Source organism: Drosophila obscura, unplaced genomic scaffold, assembly GCF_018151105.1.
Source record: "Drosophila obscura isolate BZ-5 IFL unplaced genomic scaffold, ASM1815110v1 contig_41, whole genome shotgun sequence".
Lineage (NCBI taxonomy): Eukaryota > Metazoa > Arthropoda > Insecta > Diptera > Drosophilidae > Drosophila > Drosophila obscura.
The window spans coordinates 119,458-139,370 of record NW_024542830.1 but is presented as its reverse complement, the minus strand read 5'-3'; the positions used below and the strand labels follow the sequence as shown (position 1 = coordinate 139,370).

Below are 19,913 nucleotides of genomic sequence, written 5' to 3'. Positions count from 1 at the left end.
TTATATCGGTATGATACTTTTTCGCCGACTATATCAAGAGTCGATATTTTTTGCAAATATCGACCTAGTGTTCTTTACACTGCGCGCAACAGCTTCCGTTCGAACAAGTTAAAAAACGTGTATACAAAAATGGACAAGCCCTCCTTATCGTGCAAACTTTGCGGTAAAGTTGTGAAGACAATCTGTTAAATATTTTTCCAATATATCGATATATTGATATTCTCAAATTGATAATTTCGATATGGCGATATTTAAATTTACCAAATGCGGTCATATTGATTTGTGAAAACAAAACAAATTGATAAGATATACAAAAATGGTTTGCGAAAAAAGCGAAGCGAAGTTAACGAAAGTGTCGGCCCCAAATCCCTGGAAAACTAGCACCGCTCCAGCCGGTGGACGCAAGATAAATGAAAACAAAGCCCTATCCTCTGCCCGGGACCGATACAATCCCATGGGCACGACCCTGGCACCTTGCCGGTAAAAAACAAACAATACGTCGATTCCAGTCCTCTGACTGCTGGTCATTTCAGCATTTGCCGACAAAAGGTCCACCAGATGGGAGCCCACTACTGCCAGGCGTGCGCCTACAAAAAGGCCATATGCGCCATGTGCGGCAAGAAGATTCTAAACACAAAGAACTACAAGCAGAGCTCAACGTGATGCTGCAGTCCATGGCCACACGGCACCGAGGAGTTTATACTTAAGCATAACCTAGTTATAGACAACAGAATAATTATGTATATCAGATAGTATCAACAAATGCATAAATAAGTACATCAAGCCTCTGTCGTTGGCTTCTCCCGTCGCCGCTTGGCACTTTGGATCTGCGAGAGTAGCTGAGCGCCTCCTTGTCAAACTCAAGCGGCATAATGCCCAGATCTCCGCTGTAGCGGTTCTTGGCTATCTGCAAATACTTTTTGCCCCGCACCGATGTCAGTCGCTTGTCTTGAATGATGAGCACATTGTCCGCCTCCTGTGTGGCTTTGGCCGTGCCAAAGACGGAGCTCGTGGTGAGGTCATCCTCCTGGCGCTCCTTGCGCGGATGCATGACTAGCGTTACGTGGACATTGTGCTTGGTGGCGAAGCTGCGAAAGGCGGCAATGATGCCATCCTGCTCCCAGAACTTGTCGCCGCGAAACGAGGAGACTCCCATCATGAACTGGAGGTTGTCGATTATAATCGATAATTATCACATGCCCATTGGTATATGTTGTTTGCTACGTGTCCGTGTTCCCAGTATCGATCGCATGACCTAGCGTGACCGCTTGCAGAATTCCAGCCCCAGCTGTTGTATCGATATTTTATCCCACCATTTTCGAATTTACTAACAGCGGTGGCCGGCAAAAATGCAGCGTCACATTAGTAGCCTAAGGTAAAAATTTGCACAATCGAAGCTGGCTTTTCATATTCCATATACATATGAATATATATTTATTTATTTTTACATAAACAGTACAGCAGTTGAGTCGGGTTTATTCGTTTTGTGCACATCTTTTCTACACTTTCAAATTTGGAGTTTGGAATACCTGTCCGGTCCAAAAGCTAAGGAGTCCTAGTATCCCCCCAAAAATGGCGAAAGGCGCAGCTTCTGTATGATGTCCTTAAGCGCATTGATCTCGGCCGCATGGGGATCCATATTAATCACCGGCTTGTTTTTGATCTGAAGCGCACGACCCGCATAGCGCAAGGTGTCTGGGTCGGACACATTAAAGTCCGCGGGACTGACGCAGGCGATCATCAATGTGATGGAGTTGCCGCCCAGCGAGTCCTGCAGCAGGCGCGTCAGCTTTGACTGGCGGTACGGTATGTAAGCGCATTGATCTCGGCCGCATCAGGGATCCATATTAACCACCGGCTTGTTTTTGATCTGAAGCGCCCGATCCGCATAGCGCAAGGTGTCTGGGGTCTCGGACACATTATAGTCCGCGGGACTGACGCAGGCGATCATCAATTCGGCCTCACCGAATTGGAGGTCACTTCCGCTCATTTAATGCGTGGCTCTGCCGGTCGGGCTGTAGCAGCCACTGCAATGAACGAGACCTCGTCCCGTTCTCATGCCATTTTCACTCTCACCGTAGTTTCCAGCAAGCTGGAGGGAAGGTAAGTATGAACTGAAATACACACAGATTTATGTGAAAGTTTATTTTTGCATTCAATTCATCCATTGTGATCTTCAGGAAGGTGGTGACCACCTCCAAGATCAATCTGGTGGATCTGGCTGGCTCTGAACGCTGCTCCAAGACACTGGCCATCGGCGACCGCTTCAAGGAGGGGGTCAATATCAATAAAGGCCTGCTGGCCCTCGGCAACGTGATCAACGCATTGGGCTGTAGGTCCTCCTGCACATCCATAGCAAAATCCTTTCTCATTTTGTGTCCATTTTACAGCCGGACAAACTGCCGGTTACATACCGTACCGCCAGTCAAAGCTGACGCGCCTGCTGCAGGACTCGCTGGGCGGCAACTCCATCACATTGATGATCGCCTGCGTCAGTCCCGCGGACTTTAATGTGTCCGAGACCTTGAGCACCTTGCGCTATGCGGATCGTGCGCTGCAGATCAAAAACAAGCCGGTGGTTAATATGGATCCCCATGCGGCCGAGATCAATGCGCTTCAGGACATCATACAGAAGCTGCGCGCTGTTCCACCACCACTTGGCAGGGCCATTTCCGCACATCAATTCAGCCCCAAGCTAGACAGGTCAGAAAAACGAAGAAAACGACACAGCACCTGACAAATGTTCACTTTTGAAATAAAACCAATTTCCACTCTATTGTTTCCCTTTTTGCAGAAGGTATGGAATGGAATACAACACGATGTGCTATTTACGTTTATGATTTTAATGACGTAAAATCATAAACGTAAATGGCGCATCGTGTTGGGTCGGGATCCGATGGATGATCCACAGGCGGTTTCCCTTTCTACCTAAAAGAATTTACTAGGCATGCGGAACGTGAGCACAATATCCGAAGCATTGAATGTTAGACAGTTTTTCGCCCCAAATTCTTGTTTTCTTCACTTTACAATACATTAATGTACACATTTTAAATAATAATAATGATAATAATAATATTATAATGTTCCCTGCAATAGGTAGTAAATTGAACATTTAACAATAGTCTACACTAGTAGCGCATTAGTGTACATACAATAGTGTATTTAAAAGTCCACTGGCTTACCGTAGTTGGTCGATTTTTTCCGTCATCGCATTTTTTTGTTGCAATTCGGCAAACAATAAGTTAGGATTGTTGATATTATATCGATATATCGATATAGGTGATATTTTTATTTTTGATACGATTATATCGGTATGATACTTTTTCGCCGACTATATCAAGAGTCGATATTTTTTGCAAATATCGACCTAGTGTTCTTTACACTGCGCGCAACAGCTTCCGTTCGAACAAGTTAAAAAACGTGTATACAAAAATGGACAAGCCCTCCTTATCGTGCAAACTTTGCGGTAAAGTTGTGAAGACAATCTGTTAAATATTTTTCCAATATATCGATATATTGATATTCTCAAATTGATAATTTCGATATGGCGATATTTAAATTTACCAAATGCGGTCATATTGATTTGTGAAAACAAAACAAATTGATAAGATATACAAAAATGGTTTGCGAAAAGTGCGAAGCGAAGTTAACGAAAGTGTCGGCCCCAAATCCCTGGAAAACTAGCACCGCTCCAGCCGGTGGACGCAAGATAAATGAAAACAAAGCCCTATCCTCTGCCCGGGACCGATACAATCCCATGGGCACGACCCTGGCACCTTGCCGGTAAAAAACAAACAATACGTTGGATTCCAGTCCTCTGACTGCTGGTCATTTCAGCATTTGCCGACAAAAGGTCCACCAGATGGGAGCCCACTACTGCCAGGCGTGCGCCTACAAAAAGGCCATATGCGCCATGTGCGGCAAGAAGATTCTAAACACAAAGAACTACAAGCAGAGCTCAACGTGATGCTGCAGTCCATGGCCACACGGCACCGAGGAGTTTATACTTAAGCATAACCTAGTTATAGACAACAGAATAATTATGTATATCAGATAGTATCAACAAATGCATAAATAAGTACATCAAGCCTCTGTCGTTGGCTTCTCCCGTCGCCGCTTGGCACTTTGTTCGTAGCTGAGCGCCCCTTGTCAAACTCAAGCGGCATAATGCCCAGATCTCCGCTGTAGCGGTTCTTGGCTATCTGCAAATACTTTTTGCCCCGCACCGATGTCAGTCGCTTGTCTTGAATGATGAGCACATTGTCCGCCTCCTGTGTGGCTTTGGCCGTGCCAAAGACGGAGCTCGTGGTGAGGTCATCCTCCTGGCGCTCCTTGCGCGGATGCATGACTAGCGTTACGTGGACATTGTGCTTGGTGGCGAAGCTGCGAAAGGCGGCAATGATGCCATCCTGCTCCCAGAACTTGTCGCCGCGAAACGAGGAGACTCCCATCATGAACTGGAGGTTGTCGATTATAATCGATAATTATCACATGCCCATTGGTATATGTTGTTTGCTACGTGTCCGTGTTCCCAGTATCGATCGCATGACCTAGCGTGACCGCTTGCAGAATTCCAGCCCCAGCTGTTGTATCGATATTTTATCCCACCATTTTCGAATTTACTAACAGCGGTGGCCGGCAAAAATGCAGCGTCACATTAGTAGCCTACGGTAAAAATTTGCACAATCGAAGCTGGCTTTTCATATTCCATATACATATGAATATATATTTATTTATTTTTACATAAAAAGTACGGCAGTTGAGTCGGGTTTATTCGTTTTGTGCACATCTTTTCTACACTTTCAAATTTGGAGTTTGGAATACCTGTCCGGTCCAAAAGCTAAGGAGTCCTAGTATCCCCCAAAAATGGCGAAAGGCGCAGCTTCTGTATGATGTCCTTAAGCGCATTGATCTCGGCCGCATGGGGATCCATATTAATCACCGGCTTGTTTTTGATCTGAAGCGCACGATCCGCATAGCGCAAGGTGCTCAGGGTCTCGGACACATTAAAGTCCGCGGGACTGACGCAGGCGATCATCAATGTGATGGAGTTGCCGCCCAGCGAGTCCTGCAGCAGGCGCGTCAGCTTTGACTGGCGGTACGGTATGTAAGCGCATTGATCTCGGCCGCATCAGGGATCCATATTAACCACCGGCTTGTTTTTGATCTGAAGCGCACGATCCGCATAGCGCAAGGTGCTCAGGGTCTCGGACACATTATAGTCCGCGGGACTGACGCAGGCGATCATCAATTCGGCCTCACCGAATTGGAGGTCACTTCCGCTCATTTAATGCGTGGCTCTGCCGGTCGGGCTGTAGCAGCCACTGCAATGAACGAGACCTCGTCCCGTTCTCATGCCATTTTCACTCTCACCGTAGTCTCCAGCAAGCTGGAGGGAAGGTAAGTATGAACTGAAATACACACAGATTTATGTGAAAGTTTATTTTTGCATTCAATTCATCCATTGTGATCTTCAGGAAGGTGGTGACCACCTCCAAGATCAATCTGGTGGATCTGGCTGGCTCTGAACGCTGCTCCAAGACACTGGCCATCGGCGACCGCTTCAAGGAGGGGGTCAACATCAATAAAGGCCTGCTGGCCCTCGGCAACGTGATCAACGCATTGGGCTGTAGGTCCTCCTGCACATCCATAGCAAAATCCTTTCTCATTTTGTGTCCATTTTACAGCCGGACAAACTGCCGGTTACATACCGTACCGCCAGTCAAAGCTGACGCGCCTGCTGCAGGACTCGCTGGGCGGCAACTCCATCACATTGATGATCGCCTGCGTCAGTCCCGCGGACTTTAATGTGTCCGAGACCTTGAGCACCTTGCGCTATGCGGATCGTGCGCTGCAGATCAAAAACAAGCCGGTGGTTAATATGGATCCCCATGCGGCCGAGATCAATGCGCTTCAGGACATCATACAGAAGCTGCGCGCTGTTCCACCACCACTTGGCAGGGCCATTTCCGCACATCAATTCAGCCCCAAGCTAGACAGGTCAGAAAAACGAAGAAAACGACACAGCACCTGACAAATGTTCACTTTTGAAATAAAACCAATTTCCACTCTATTGTTTCCCTTTTTGCAGAAGGTATGGAATGGAATACAACACGATGTGCTATTTACGTTTATGATTTTAATGACGCAAAATCATAAACGTAAATGGCGCATCGTGTTGGGTCGGGATCCGATGGATGATCCACAGGCGGTTTCCCTTTCTACCTAAAAGAATTTACTAGGCATGCGGAACGTGAGCACAATATCCGAAGCATTGAATGTTAGACAGTTTTTCGCCCCAAATTCTTGTTTTCTTCACTTTACAATACATTAATGTACACATTTTAAATAATAATAATGATAATAATAATATTATAATGTTCCCTGCAATAGGTAGTAAATTGAACATTTAACAATAGTCTACACTAGTAGCGCATTAGTGTACATACAATAGTGTATTTAAAAGTCCACTGGCTTACCGTAGTTGGTCGATTTTTTCCGTCATCGCATTTTTTTGTTGCAATTCGGCAAACAATAAGTTAGGATTGTTGATATTATATCGATATATCGATATAGGTGATATTTATACCCGTACTCAAAAAAGAGTTAAGGGGTATATTAGATTTGTGGTAAAAGTGGATGTGTGTAACGCAGAGAAGGAAACGTTTCCGACCCCATAAAGTATATATATTCTTGATCAGCATCAATAGCCGAGTCGATATAGCCATGTCTGTCTGTCCGTCTGTCTGTCTGTCTGTCTGTCTGTCTGTCTGTCTCGATGAGCGCCTAGATCTCAGAGACTATAAGAGCTAGGGCAACCAAATTTGGTTTTCAGACTCATGTGATATCCCACTGCTACAAGTGTATTTCAAAATTTCGCCCCGCCCCCTTCCGCCCCCACAAAGAACGAAAATCTGTGGCAGGCACAATTTTAAAGATACGATAAAACTAAAAACGCAGTATCGTAGAGAATGCCCATATCTACCAGACTGCCGAATCTGAATCAGATCGGATCATAATTATAGCCAGAATGAAGAAATTAATTTTCAGTGGCTTCCCCTGCCCCCTCCTCACGAAAACGACAACGCATCTCATTTTCCTTCTCGCTCGCACACTCTGCCGTGTTCAGTGCGCGAGCAACCCCTAGTGGAGGAGATGTAGAATCTACATGTTAGATGTAGAATATACATAATATAAGTAGATGTAGATAACAGATGTAGCAAAAAAATGTAATATGTAAAATTTGTTTATACCCGAACTCAAAAAAGAGTTAAGGGGTATATTAGATCTGTGGTAAAAGTGGATGTGTGGAACGCAGAGAAGGAAACGTTTCCGACCCCATAAAGTATATATATTCTTGATCAGCATCAATAGCCGAGTCGATATAGCCATGTCTGTCTGTCTGTCTGTCTCGATGAGCGCCTAGATCTCAGAGACTATAAGAGCTAGAGCAACAGAATTTTGTATCCAGACTGCTGTGATATCACAGTGTTACAAGTGTATTTCAAAATTTCGCCCCGCCCCCTTCCGCCCTCACAAAGGACGAAAGTCTGTGGCAGCCACAATTTTAAAGATACGCAAAAACTAAAAACGCAGTATCGTAGAAAATTACCATATCTACCAATTGCCTTGAAAGTGGATCAATTATAGCCAGAATGAAGAAATTAATTTGAGTTAGCTAACCTACCCACATTCTCTCTCTCACTCGCACACACTACCGCGTGCAGTGTGCGACCTGCTTTCCCGTTAAGCCAAAAGCAAATATGTATGTAATAAGCCCATAAGTATATAATATATGGAATTATAATATATACATTTTATGTATGTAAGTACATGCATCTACACATATGTACATACATACATACATATGCAGTTATTTTAATCAACGTAGTGTGTGATCGGTGGGGAGGGGACCAGCGAATGCAAATTTTCAGTCTCTTTCCAAACAAACGGTGCGCAGTCTGCTTGTTGATGCCTTACAACAACCCTCCTCCCACATTAACAAATCAACCTGTCTCTTTTACCAACATCTGGACTAAAGAGAGAAAGCGAGAGAGCGTGCTTAGCAATATCACATGTTAGCAACAAGAAAATCACTACCAACGGCCCACCTAGGAAATAAGTTGAACCAAAGACTCTATAGAGTCATTGGTTGAATCAATTATGTACATATAAATATTTTTAAAACCAATGGACATATGTACATATATACGTACATTTACTTATCTACATACATATCCATATCAATGTAGGTCCTACATATGTACATGCAGCTGTTTAAGTCAGCCGGTATATTTTAGGGAAGGGGAGGGGGACCAGCGAATGCATGTTGTCGTGTAAATATCCCTTTAAAAATAATGAGAATTGGCCGTTAAAACAAACGCGAAATCTAAAACACCAGCGGCTTCCAAGTGCGCTCTCTCACACTCTCTCTTTATATTATCCCTTCCACAATCAGGGACGGTTTAGGTCCTGGGCGCAAAATGTAAGGGGCGCCAGATTCCGAAGGGAAATTTATTCAAAAAGGTATATTAGTATAGCTCCATGGAATGCGAAATATTTCGTTTATATTTGGCAACTTGGCCAATGCGACGTCATAACACGTAATTCCGGCCCTGTCCACAATTCCACAAGTGAGATGCGCGATGCGCTGTCGTCTCCAGCTCTCCCCCCCCTGATTACGCAATCACTGACCCTGACAACAGCGCAACCAACGGGGGGTGCCGCCCCCCAGTAACAATTTGTTTATCAATTTATAGCAAGTAGTAGTTAGTAATATATATATATTAATACCTTAGATATGCTTTATTAGCCTTTACAGCAGCGTACAGCCGTTAATTTAGGGGGGGACGAGTTTGACCTGAAAATCCTATGGAGGAATGAGACCGCAATGTCTTTGAGTTATTCTCTCTATCTCTCTGTTTCCACTTGAGAGTTCTCTGCCCACTCAGACAAGTGCTCTCTCAATTGAGAATATGCGCGGCTGTCTATTTACACACATGCATGCACATACATACAGCGAACAGCGATAGCAAAAGAGAAATAGTAAATAAAATCATTTACCACCCACCACCCCACGCCATAGGAATGCAATTAGAAGTATAAACATATTCTAGTTAAAACATTTGCATAGAAATGGCTCAGACAGATTGGTTTTCTGCTGTACATATGTAAATACATACATACATATGCATTGAATTGTCCGTTACGCATGCATGTTTTGACTCGGTTTTTTCTTCCTTTTGCGCTCTACTTTTTTACTTGCTCTTGAGTAAAAAAACCGCGGAATCTCAGTAAGCAATTGTATTGGTTTGACCAGTCGATATCGAGCCACTGTGAGCGATAGAGACTTCCCGATTGCCGATTGCGATAAAGTGCGTTAAATAATCATATTTAAACTAGTTTAGCTCTTAGATTAATAGCTAAAAGTAGTGCTTGCTAGGGAGTGATATAGGGACTTAGTTTTTCTGCGCCGATCGTGAGTTAGAAGCGATTAGTAGTAGCTAACTGCGTCGGTGCAATCGCGCGCGCTTTTTGGTGCCGCTGCTGACGTCGCTGCTGACGTCGCTGCTGCCTTCCAGACGGACGTCGCTGCTGCCTTCCCACGGACGTTACTGCTGCTCGCTCCGCTTTGGGGAGTATTTTTTTGTAGTTGTAGATTTTATATGTAGTTTTTGTATTTTCTAATTATTTCCTGTAGTTTCTTTTCTTATAATTATTAATATATTATATTATTATTATTATATTATTTTATATTATTATATTATATTATTATTTTATTATATTATATATTATTATTATATATTTTTTCATATTATTTCATATTATTATTTTTAAATTTATACATTTTTGTAAAATGCCACGTAGGAATAGAGCAATCTGCTTCTCAACAGTCTCAGAGACGCAGGTTGAGAAACAGATCAAATAGGGAACAGTTAGAAAATAGTTTAGAAAATTCAGATTCTGATAGGAACCAGCAACAGGAGATTGAGGTGCAAGGACAGGTAGGAGGTAGGCAGGTTCTAGCTGTAGCGCTGGGAGAACAGGCAGCCATCTCTGTTGAAGAGAATACACGAGGATATACGACAAGACGACAAGTGGCCGATATTGTGCGTCGGTCCACACGGATACGGGACCAACCTTTAGGAAATATAGAAAGACGAGTAGGCGAGGAGACTCCGAGACAGGGCCAAGTGGCCGACACTCTGCGTCGGTCCAGACGGAGACGTAGCCAAAGGTATAGAGCTATAGAACAGGGACAAGATACAGCACAACGCATACAAAGACGAACAGACGCACAGATTAGACGTGAGGAGCAAGCGGCCGATACTGTGCGTCGGTCCACACGAAGACAGGACTCGGACTATAGGACAAGAGAGCAGGCACAAGATTCAGCACATCGCATACGAAGACGAACAGACGCACAGATTAGACGTGAGGAGCAAGCGGCCGATACTGTGCGTCGGTCCACACGAAGACAGGACTCGGACTATAGGACAAGAGAGCAGGGACAAAATACAGCACAACGCATACAAAGACGAACAGACGCACAGATTAGACGTGAGGAGCAAGCGGCCGATACTGTGCGTCGGTCCACACGAAGACAGGACTTGGACTATAGGTCTACAGAGCAGGGACAAAATACAGCACAACGCATACAAAGACGAACAGACGCACAGATTAGACGTGAGGAGCAAGTGGCCGATACTGTGCGTCGGTCCACACGAAGACAGGACTTGGACTATAGGTCAAGAGAGCAGGCACAAGATTCAGCACATCGCATACAAAGACGAACAGACGCACAGATTAGACGTGAGGAGCAAGCGGCCGATACTGTGCGTCGGTCCACACGAAGACAGGACTTGGACTATAGGTCTACAGAGCAGGGACAAAATACAGCACAACGCATACAAAGACGAACAGACGCACAGATTAGACGTGAGGAGCAAGCGGCCGATACTGTGCGTCGGTCCATACGAAGACAGGACTCGGACTATAGGACAAGAGAGCAGGGACAAAATACAGCACAACGCATACAAAGACGAACAGACGCACAGATTAGACGTGAGGAGCAAGCGGCCGATACTGTGCGTCGGTCCATACGAAGACAGGACTTGGACTATAGGTCTACAGAGCAGGGACAAAATACAGAGAGGAGACAGCGCATACGTAGGAGAAATGAACGGAGAAGGATATTAGAAAGAGAGCAGGATAGAGTTCGCAGGGCCCAAGAAAGAAATATAGTAGATCGTAGGCATATCTTGCGAGCGCGAGACACTCTGGCACGTCAAGCTGCTCGTGTCGCAGCGCGACTATCTGCAATTGACGCTGCCAGAAGTGCTAGTCAGAGAGCTAGCCAATACAGGAGCGATAGCAGCAATAGGATTGAGCAAAATTTAAGAAACGCCTACCGAATGCAGCAGGAAAGAGCAAATATCTCCCAGGATAGGGCCCAGATAGGACCCAGAATAAGGCTTAGTGGCCTAGAAGCTCTAAAAGTAGTCTATAATAGGAATGTAAAGCTGGGTCCTGATCAGGTTTGCCTTTCTTGTAAAGGCCTCTGGTTCCCCAAACAAATTTGTAAAATTTCTCGCGAGGTTTTACAAAATTGTTGCGAGTTTAGTGCAGACATTTTCGCTCTTCAAAGCCTTCTAGAATTCCCTTCTGACTGCCAAAAATTAAAGTTCTGCAGAACATGCCACAGCAAAATAACGAAAGGCAACAGGCCTAAACTTTTCTTCCAAAATGGATTAGATTTCCCCATACTGCCCGACTGCTTAAAGGGGCTTACTAAATTAGAGGAACGACTGATTTCTCCTCGACTTCCATTTATGATAATTATGAGTCTATTAGACGGATCGCGAGGCCAAAATGCCATTAAAGGAGCAGTAGTAAACGTCCCTATTTCAATAGACGAAGCCGTAAAAAAGCTTCCACGTGCTTTCCATGAAGCCCAGGTTGTTCAGCTCCACCTGAAACGTAGACTGGCAATTGGTGCTGATTTCATGGCTGAAACCATTAGACCTTTAAAAGTTTTTGAGGCTCTCAGCTATTTAGTTACCACAGATCTATATAAAAAGCATGGTGTTAAAGTTAACGAGGAATGGATGTCTAAATTTAGATCCGATATAGTTCCATTTGTAGCATCTCAGGCAGACGCTGCCGTATTAGAAGCGATGCAGAATAGAGATAGGATTGTAGACGCAGAGCCAGCCCATCCTGACGAGGATTTGGAAGCTGATCAGCTCAATCCTGGAGGTCAGGAAACTCTGCTTGAAAATAACATTGCATTTAATGATACACCTGTAAGAATAGCACCAGGCGAAGGCCAAAGACCTCTCGACATGATCCTAGATATTGACTCGGAAGAGTTATCCTTTCCCACCATTTACGCAGGCGTCAAGAGACCATGCTCAGAAAGTTATACAACCATAGTTAGATCAGAGCTTCGAAATGTAGATAGGAGAGGTTGTAGAACTGATAAACTGTTTTTCAATTACAAGAAATTAGAACTCATTAAGATTCGCAATAATATTTCAATCTGCTTACGTAAGCGGAGCATTTCCAGTGCAGTAACGGCAGCCAACGCTCTTAATGAGAATTTCATAGGGGGACTTATTAACCACGATGAGGGATATAGAGTTCTTCGAGATATTCGCTCGTCTCCAGCTCACTGGGAGGATGAAAAGAAGAAGGTTATGGCCATGATTCGTCAGTTCGGCCTGCCGACTTTTTTTATCACTCTGTCTGCTGCTGAAACGCGGTGGCCAGAGTTGCTTGTTTTGCTCAAAAAAAACGTAGATAGAATCATAATTAGCGAAGAAGAGGCCATTGATTTAGTTTGGGACGAAAAGGCGCGTCTTATTAGGGCAGATCCAGTTACTTGTGCTAGGTATTTCGATTATAGGTATCGCGAGATTTTAAAAGTTATGAGGAGTCCAGAGGGCATTTTCGGAGAAAACTTCGTCATCAAATTCTATTGGCGTGTTGAATTTCAACAGAGAGGTTCTCCCCATATTCACGGCATGTTTTGGCTGAAAGATGCCCCAGCAGTGGACTTAACCAGTACTGAGTCAATTTCAACAGTTGTAGCCTTCATTAATAAACATATTACAGTAGATATAACAGACTCAGAATTAGCTCCGTATGTTGAATACCAAAAGCATAAGCACACAAACAGGTCATGTCTTAAGACAGTTGGTAAAAGTGGAAACAAAGTTTGCAGATTCGGTATTCCATACCCTCCAATGCCCCAAACGGAGATATTGAGTCCATTGCCGGAGGAAACTCCAAACCTTGATTTTCACCAAGGAAATTTTAAGAAAATTAAAGACCTATTAAATTCTGATCAATCCCCTGATATGATTGATCACTTGAGCATATTTGAAAACATTCTTTCGCACGAACAAGTGAGCCTCAATTACGAGGACTACAAATATGCAATATGTTCTGGTTTGAAGAAACCAACAATTTTTCTAAAAAGGTCATTTGCTGAGATTAACATTAATGCTTATAATAAACACATTCTTTCAATGCAAAGGGCCAATATGGATATCCAATACATTTTGGACCCTTATGCGTGCTGTAGCTATATAATTAACTATATAAATAAATCCCAAAGGGGTATTTCAAAGCTTATGCGCGCGGCGGTAAGCGAAGTTCAAGGGGGCAATTACACGATCAGAGAAAAGCTACAGCACATTGGTCATAAATTTATTTCTGGCACTGAGATATCTGCTCAGGAAGCCGTATACTGTTGTCTAGGCATTCCGTTGTCCGGAACCAGCAACAAATGTGTTCAAGTAAATACTTTCCCTCCAGAGCAACGAGTTCGAATGCTCAAATCCACAAGCAACCTTCAAAATATGAATCAGGATTCCACTGACATATTCGTCAAAGGATTGCTGGAGCGGTATGAACAAAGACCAACTTTTCTTGAGGGCCTGTGTTTAGCCGATTTTGCAGCAAATTATGAATTTTCTAAAAGGAAAAAAAGAACTGGCCAAAATGATGATGAAGAGGACGAAGAAAATGAGGTCCTAGTAGAAGTATATTTCCCTCACCGCGATAGTAGTGGTTTTATTAGGGAACGGACCAAGCCTTCGATTTTAAAATATATGAGGTTTAATATAAACACAGATAGGTCGAACTATTTTAGAGCACTAGTGATGCTGTTTTATCCGTGGAGAGATTAAGAGGCAGAGTTAGTGAGCATGAATTGTGAGGATGTTTATAGGGATCATCAGGAATTAGTTAGTTCGAATTTCCAAAAATACAATGCATTAGCAGATTTAGAAGACGTGCTTAGGAGGGCCATGGAAGCCGAAGCCAATAGGGTAGAAAATGCAGGTGAGGCAGGTGATGAGGCAATTGATGAGGAATTTAGAGCTTTAGCGATTCCTGAAATAGGTTCTCAAATAAATGTTCTAAACTTGAATGACCAGGCAGCGGATCCAGATAGGAGTATTCGATTAATTAAGCTTCCCACGTTTGTTTCCCTTAATGATTTAGCCAATATGATTAGATCGCTTAATTTAAAGCAAAAAACTTATCTCTCACATGTTCTTCATAATGTGAGAGATAAGGCACTTTTTTATGAGTTTGTAGGTGGCGGCGCAGGCGTCGGCAAGAGTAGAACAATATCTACCATTTTTCAGACCATTTCTCAGGAGCTTAATCGTATACCAGGATCTGACCCAAATACTGTAAAAGTACTTCTGTGTGCTCCCACAGGAAAAGCTGCATTTGGTATTGGAGGTGCCACACTTCACTCAATGTTTTCATTACCCATCAATCAATCCAACCATGATTTTAAACAACTGGGTCCAGATTTATTAAATACTTTGCGTTCAAGATTTATTGATCTTAAACTTCTTATAATTGACGAGATTTCTATGGTCGGTGAAAAAATGTTTTGATATTTGGATAGGCGCCTAAAGCAAATATTTTCAAGGCACGAAAGTTCTTTTGGTGGCATTTCTGTTATCGTGTTCGGCGATCTAAGGCAGTTATGTCCAGTAGGTGATCGTTGGATATTCAAATCCTCATCAAGTGCGCTTAATCCATACAGTGCTATAGTTGGCTCTAGTCTCTGGGATGGCTTCAAGTTTTTCGAACTTACAGAGATTATGCGACAGCGAGATGACCAACCTTTTGCAATCGCACTAAATAACATGGCATCGGCCGAAATGTCGTCTGAAGATATTCAATTGCTTAGGGACAGAATAGTTGACGGCAGTCAAGCTCCAAGAGATGCGATCCACTTATTTTATAGCAATAAAGAGACAGAAAGGTACAATAGGGAGAAGCTATCATCGATTATGACAGCAGAATATACTTCAATAGCTTTAGACTGCATCAAAGCCGAACATCTTACCCCAGATATTAAAACTAGATATCTGGAGGCTGTTAAGAGTTTCAAAACTTCTAATACACAAGGTTTGTGTACTTCATTGGTTCTCAAAACCACGGCTAAATATATGATGACAGTCAATGTAGATACATCAGACGGCCTTGTTAACGGAGCCACTGGTGTTTTAATGCAGATAGATCTTAGCTCATCCAATACACCCGAACTTCTTTGGATACATTTTCTCGAAGAAAGCGTAGGAGTTAACGCACGGTCGAAACGCAGCCATAGTAACGAATCTTCATGGACACCAATTCAGAAAACCACAAAGAGTTTTCAATACCACCAAAACGAACAGGTTACTATAGACCGTAAACAATTTCCGGTTGTAGCTGCAGAAGCTATAACTATTCATAAGAGTCAGGGAGCTACATACAGCAAAGTTGTCGTCCACACTTCCTCCAATATGCAAAGAGAAGCATTGTATGTAGCTTGCAGTAGGGCCACCAGTGCGAATGGACTTTATATCGTTGGGCCTTTCATTCCCCCGAAACCCAAGCAGAACTGTCCTGTCGCGAGAGAGATGGAGAGCTTACGTTCCGCTAAGTTACTTCACACCCACTTCGATTGTTTACTCAATCCGTCCGAATTTAATATTTTCTTCCATAATACGGAAAACTTGCACTGCCATTTTAGCGATGTCTCTTCTGATGAGCTAATGCTCAAATCTTCTATTTTGTGCTTCGTTGAGGCTTCCACTTACTCAAATGAAGCTTATAATATTCCTGGCTATTCCACAGCAGTGCGGTTAGATTGCCAGTCCGTAGCCAGCGGAGCTAGACCGAAAAGAGGCATTCTAATATTTGTTAGGAATGATCTTTTAGATCACTTTAGTTTTGTTGAAAGTAATCGATTTTATGCTGTTTCCGGAAACTTAGCATCTCCGGTGTTCGAATATGCTTTGTTTACGTACAAATCTGTCGGTTTTATTGTTATTTACAGAACCCCCAGTTATCCGTTGCCAAAGTTTAAACACGAATTTAAGCACTTAGTTCAGCGTTTTCCGTTTTTAGGTAGCAATTCTTTAGTGTTAGGTGATTTTAATTTATGCCTGCATTCTCGTTCTGGTTGCTGTAGGGAAATTTATGAATTCCTTTTAGAAAGGAATTTTAGGTCTTTGTTAGGTTTGGACTCGTCCACAACCAATTGCAATACGCATATTGACTGGGCGTTTTCAAACATTTCCGATAGCAGGGCCACCGCGCGCACCTTTGAGACTGTCTATAGTTATCATAGTGGAATTTTAGTTAATGTTAGGGAGGCAGAAGTATAGATTTCTTTTAGCTAGCAGGCATTAGTGTACATATTTTATATTATTTATATTTAAGCGTAATTAGTACTTTAGCTCTGTTTTTTTAATTATTTAATTTGTTTAAGGCTTTTTATTTTAATTAGATTTATTTACGTATATTTATGTATTTATATTTTTAGCGAAGGATTGGAATCCTGTTTTTTAATTTTTTGGGGAATAAGGAGCTTAAAATGCTTTTAAAAGCAGCTCAAGTCGACTCGTAGGTCCCCAAGATTATGTTTTGGCTAGAGTGACCCCATTGCTTCGCGATGGCCTCCCCGTGGTGTTCCCTGGGTACCAATTAACTATATTAAATATATATAAGCTATATATAGCTATATATATTAGCTATATATATTTTATATATTAAATTGGTAGCTGATTCGAGCGGCGCTTACGTATTAAATATATAGTATAGGTTAAACACATAAATTATAAGCTTACATATATACTGACTGAGTACGGGTATAAGTAGAGTCGCGTCCCCAGAAGCGACTCACACGTTCCTTCTCGTTTTATTTTTGATACGATTATATCGGTATGATACTTTTTCGCCGACTATATCAAGAGTCGATATTTTTTGCAAATTTCGACCTAGTGTTCTTTACACTGCGCGCAACAGCTTGCGTTCGAACAAGTTAAAAAACGTGTATACAAAAATGGACAAGCCCTCCTTATCGTGCAAACTTTGCGGTAAAGTTGTGAAGACAATCTGTTAAATATTTTTCCAATATATCGATATATTGATATTCTCAAATTGATAATTTCGATATCGCGATATTTAAATTTACCAAATGCGGTCATATTGATTTGTGAAAACAAAACAAATTGATAAGATATACAAAAATGGTTTGCGAAAAGTGCGAAGCGAAGTTAACGAAAGTGTTGGCCCCAAATCCCTGGAAAACTAGCACCGCTCCAGCCGGTGGACGCAAGATAAATGAAAACAAAGCCCTATCCTCTGCCCGGGACCGATACAATCCCATGGGCACGACCCTGGCACCTTGCCGGTAAAAAACAAACAATACGTTGGATTCCAGTCCTCTGACTGCTGGTCATTTCAGCATTTGCCGACAAAAGGTCCACCAGATGGGAGCCCACTACTGCCAGGCGTGCGCCTACAAAAAGGCCATATGCGCCATGTCGGCAAGAAGATTCTAAACACAAAGAACTACAAGCAGAGCTCAACGTGATGCTGCAGTCCATGGCCACACGGCACCGAGGAGTTTATACTTAAGCATAACCTAGTTATAGACAACAGAATAATTATGTATATCAGATAGTATCAACAAATGCATAAATAAGTACATCAAGCCTCTGTCGTTGGCTTCTCCCGTCGCCGCTTGGCACTTTGGATCTGCGAAGAGTAGCTGAGCGCCTCCTTGTCAAACTCAAGCGGCATAATGCCCAGATCTCCGCTGTAGCGGTTCTTGGCTATCTGCAAATACTTTTTGCCCCGCACCGATGTCAGTCGCTTGTCTTGAATGATGAGCACATTGTCCGCCTCCTGTGTGGCTTTGGCCGTGCCAAAGACGGAGCTCGTGGTGAGGTCATCCTCCTGGCGCTCCTTGCGCGGATGCATGACTAGCGTTACGTGGACATTGTGCTTGGTGGCGAAGCTGCGAAAGGCGGCAATGATGCCACCCTGCTCCCAGAACTTGTCGCCGCGAAACGAGGAGACTCCCATCATGAACTGGAGGTTGTCGATTATAATCGATAATTATCACATGCCCATTGGTATATGTTGTTTGCTACGTGTCCGTGTTCCCAGTATCGATCGCATGACCTAGCGTGACCGCTTGCAGAATTCCAGCCCCAGCTGTTGTATCGATATTTTATCCCACCATTTTCGAATTTACTAACAGCGGTGGCCGGCAAAAATGCAGCGTCACATTAGTAGCCTACGGTAAAAATTTGCACAATCGAAGCTGGCTTTTCATATTCCATATACATATGAATATATATTTATTTATTTTTACATAAACAGTACGGCAGTTGAGTCGGGTTTATTCGTTTTGTGCACATCTTTTCTACACTTTCAAATTTGGAGTTTGGAATACCTGTCCGGTCCAAAAGCTAAGGAGTCCTAGTATCCCCCCAAAAATGGCGAAAGGCGCAGCTTCTGTATGATGTCCTTAAGCGCATTGATCTCGGCCGCATGGGGATCCATATTAATCACCGGCTTGTTTTTGATCTGAAGCGCACGATCCGCATAGCGCAAGGTGCTCAAGGTCTCGGACACATTAAAGTCCGCGGGACTGACGCAGGCGATCATCAATGTGATGGAGTTGCCGCCCAGCGAGTCCTGCAGCAGGCGCGTCAGCTTTGACTGGCGGTACGGTATGTAAGCGCATTGATCTCGGCCGCATCAGGGATCCATAAGCGCACGATCCGCATAGCGCAAGGTGCTCAGGGTCTCGGACACATTATAGTCCGCGGGACTGACGCAGGCGATCATCAATTCGGCCTCACCGAATTGGAGGTCACTTCCGCTCATTTAATGCGTGGCTCTGCCGGTCGGGCTGTAGCAGCCACTGCAATGAACGAGACCTCGTCCCGTTCTCATGCCATTTTCACGCTCACCGTAGTCTCCAGCAAGCTGGAGGGAAGGTAAGTATGAACTGAAATACACACAGATTTATGTGAAAGTTTATTTTTGCATTCAATTACATACCATACAATTACATACGGTTACATACCGTACCGCCAGTCAAAGCTGACGCGCCTGCTGCAGGACTCGCTGGGCGGCAACTCCATCACATTGATGATCGCCTGCGTCAGTCCCGCGGACTTTAATGTGTCCGAGACCTTGAGCACCTTGCGCTATGCGGATCGTGCGCTGCAGATCAAAAACAAGCCGGTGGTTAATATGGATCCCCATGCGGCCGAGATCAATGCGCTTCAGGACATCATACAGAAGCTGCGCGCTGTTCCACCACCACTTGGCAGGGCCATTTCCGCACATCAATTCAGCCCCAAGCTAGACAGGTCAGAAAAACGAAGAAAACGACACAGCACCTGACAAATGTTCACTTTTGAAATAAAACCAATTTCCACTCTATTGTTTCCCTTTTTGCAGAAGGTATGGAATGGAATACAACACGATGTGCTATTTACGTTTATGATTTTAATGACGCAAAATCATAAACGTAAATGGCGCATCGTGTTGGGTCGGGATCCGATGGATGATCCACAGGCGGTTTCCCTTTCTAC

General features: G+C 43.5%; 5 protein-coding genes across 5 annotated transcripts in view; 4 read left to right on the top strand and 1 right to left on the bottom strand.

Moving 5' to 3' along the window:
- The first annotated feature begins 292 nt into the window (after positions 1-292).
- LOC121404820 (cysteine-rich PDZ-binding protein-like) lies at positions 293-713 on the top strand. Its single transcript, XM_041595188.1, has 2 exons — positions 293-480; positions 534-713. The coding sequence occupies exons 1-2, from the start codon at positions 317-319 to the stop codon at positions 661-663; spliced, it is 294 nt and encodes a 97-aa protein (XP_041451122.1). The 5' UTR covers positions 293-316; the 3' UTR covers positions 664-713.
- A 1,035-nt stretch (positions 714-1,748) lies between these two features.
- The window catches only part of LOC121404823 (kinesin-like protein KIF21A), a 37,546-nt gene continuing 19,381 nt past the window's right edge, over positions 1,749-19,913 (top strand). The window contains exons 1-8 of the mRNA XM_041595191.1: positions 1,749-1,806; positions 1,893-2,103; positions 2,181-2,332; positions 2,391-2,407; positions 5,171-5,400; positions 5,478-5,629; positions 5,688-5,703; positions 19,080-19,310. Coding sequence (XP_041451125.1) covers positions 1,749-1,806; positions 1,893-2,103; positions 2,181-2,332; positions 2,391-2,407; positions 5,171-5,400; positions 5,478-5,629; positions 5,688-5,703; positions 19,080-19,310 — 1,067 coding nt within the window. The remainder of the gene's footprint in view (positions 1,807-1,892; positions 2,104-2,180; positions 2,333-2,390; positions 2,408-5,170; positions 5,401-5,477; positions 5,630-5,687; positions 5,704-19,079; positions 19,311-19,913) is intronic.
- Positions 3,596-4,004, top strand: LOC121404816 (cysteine-rich PDZ-binding protein-like). Its single transcript, XM_041595185.1, has 2 exons — positions 3,596-3,783; positions 3,838-4,004. The coding sequence occupies exons 1-2, from the start codon at positions 3,620-3,622 to the stop codon at positions 3,965-3,967; spliced, it is 294 nt and encodes a 97-aa protein (XP_041451119.1). The 5' UTR covers positions 3,596-3,619; the 3' UTR covers positions 3,968-4,004.
- LOC121404813 (twinkle protein, mitochondrial-like) lies at positions 4,033-18,402 on the bottom strand. The gene is made up of 2 exons (XM_041595182.1): positions 18,009-18,402; positions 4,033-4,082 (listed from the first exon to the last, which is right to left on the bottom strand). The coding sequence occupies exon 1, from the start codon at positions 18,388-18,390 to the stop codon at positions 18,010-18,012; it is 381 nt and encodes a 126-aa protein (XP_041451116.1). The 5' UTR covers positions 18,391-18,402; the 3' UTR covers positions 4,033-4,082; position 18,009.
- LOC121404815 (cysteine-rich PDZ-binding protein-like) lies at positions 17,532-17,861 on the top strand. Its single transcript, XM_041595184.1, has 2 exons — positions 17,532-17,710; positions 17,765-17,861. The coding sequence occupies exons 1-2, from the start codon at positions 17,547-17,549 to the stop codon at positions 17,859-17,861; spliced, it is 261 nt and encodes an 86-aa protein (XP_041451118.1). The 5' UTR covers positions 17,532-17,546.

What these genes read in the sequence shown, in the direction of transcription:
- LOC121404820 (XM_041595188.1), top strand. Translation starts at nt 317, where the DNA reads ATGGTTTGCGAAAAAAGCGAAGCGAAGTTAACGAAAGTGTCGGCCCCA. An exon ending in ACGACCCTGGCACCTTGCCG is followed by an intron (nt 481 to 533) that starts GTAAAAAACAAA and finishes TGGTCATTTCAG; the next exon opens with CATTTGCCGACAAAAGGTCC.
- LOC121404816 (XM_041595185.1), top strand. Translation starts at nt 3,620, where the DNA reads ATGGTTTGCGAAAAGTGCGAAGCGAAGTTAACGAAAGTGTCGGCCCCA. An exon ending in ACGACCCTGGCACCTTGCCG is followed by an intron (nt 3,784 to 3,837) that starts GTAAAAAACAAA and finishes TGGTCATTTCAG; the next exon opens with CATTTGCCGACAAAAGGTCC.
- LOC121404815 (XM_041595184.1), top strand. Translation starts at nt 17,547, where the DNA reads ATGGTTTGCGAAAAGTGCGAAGCGAAGTTAACGAAAGTGTTGGCCCCA. An exon ending in ACGACCCTGGCACCTTGCCG is followed by an intron (nt 17,711 to 17,764) that starts GTAAAAAACAAA and finishes TGGTCATTTCAG; the next exon opens with CATTTGCCGACAAAAGGTCC.
- LOC121404813 (XM_041595182.1), bottom strand. Translation starts at nt 18,390, where the DNA reads ATGATGGGAGTCTCCTCGTTTCGCGGCGACAAGTTCTGGGAGCAGGGT.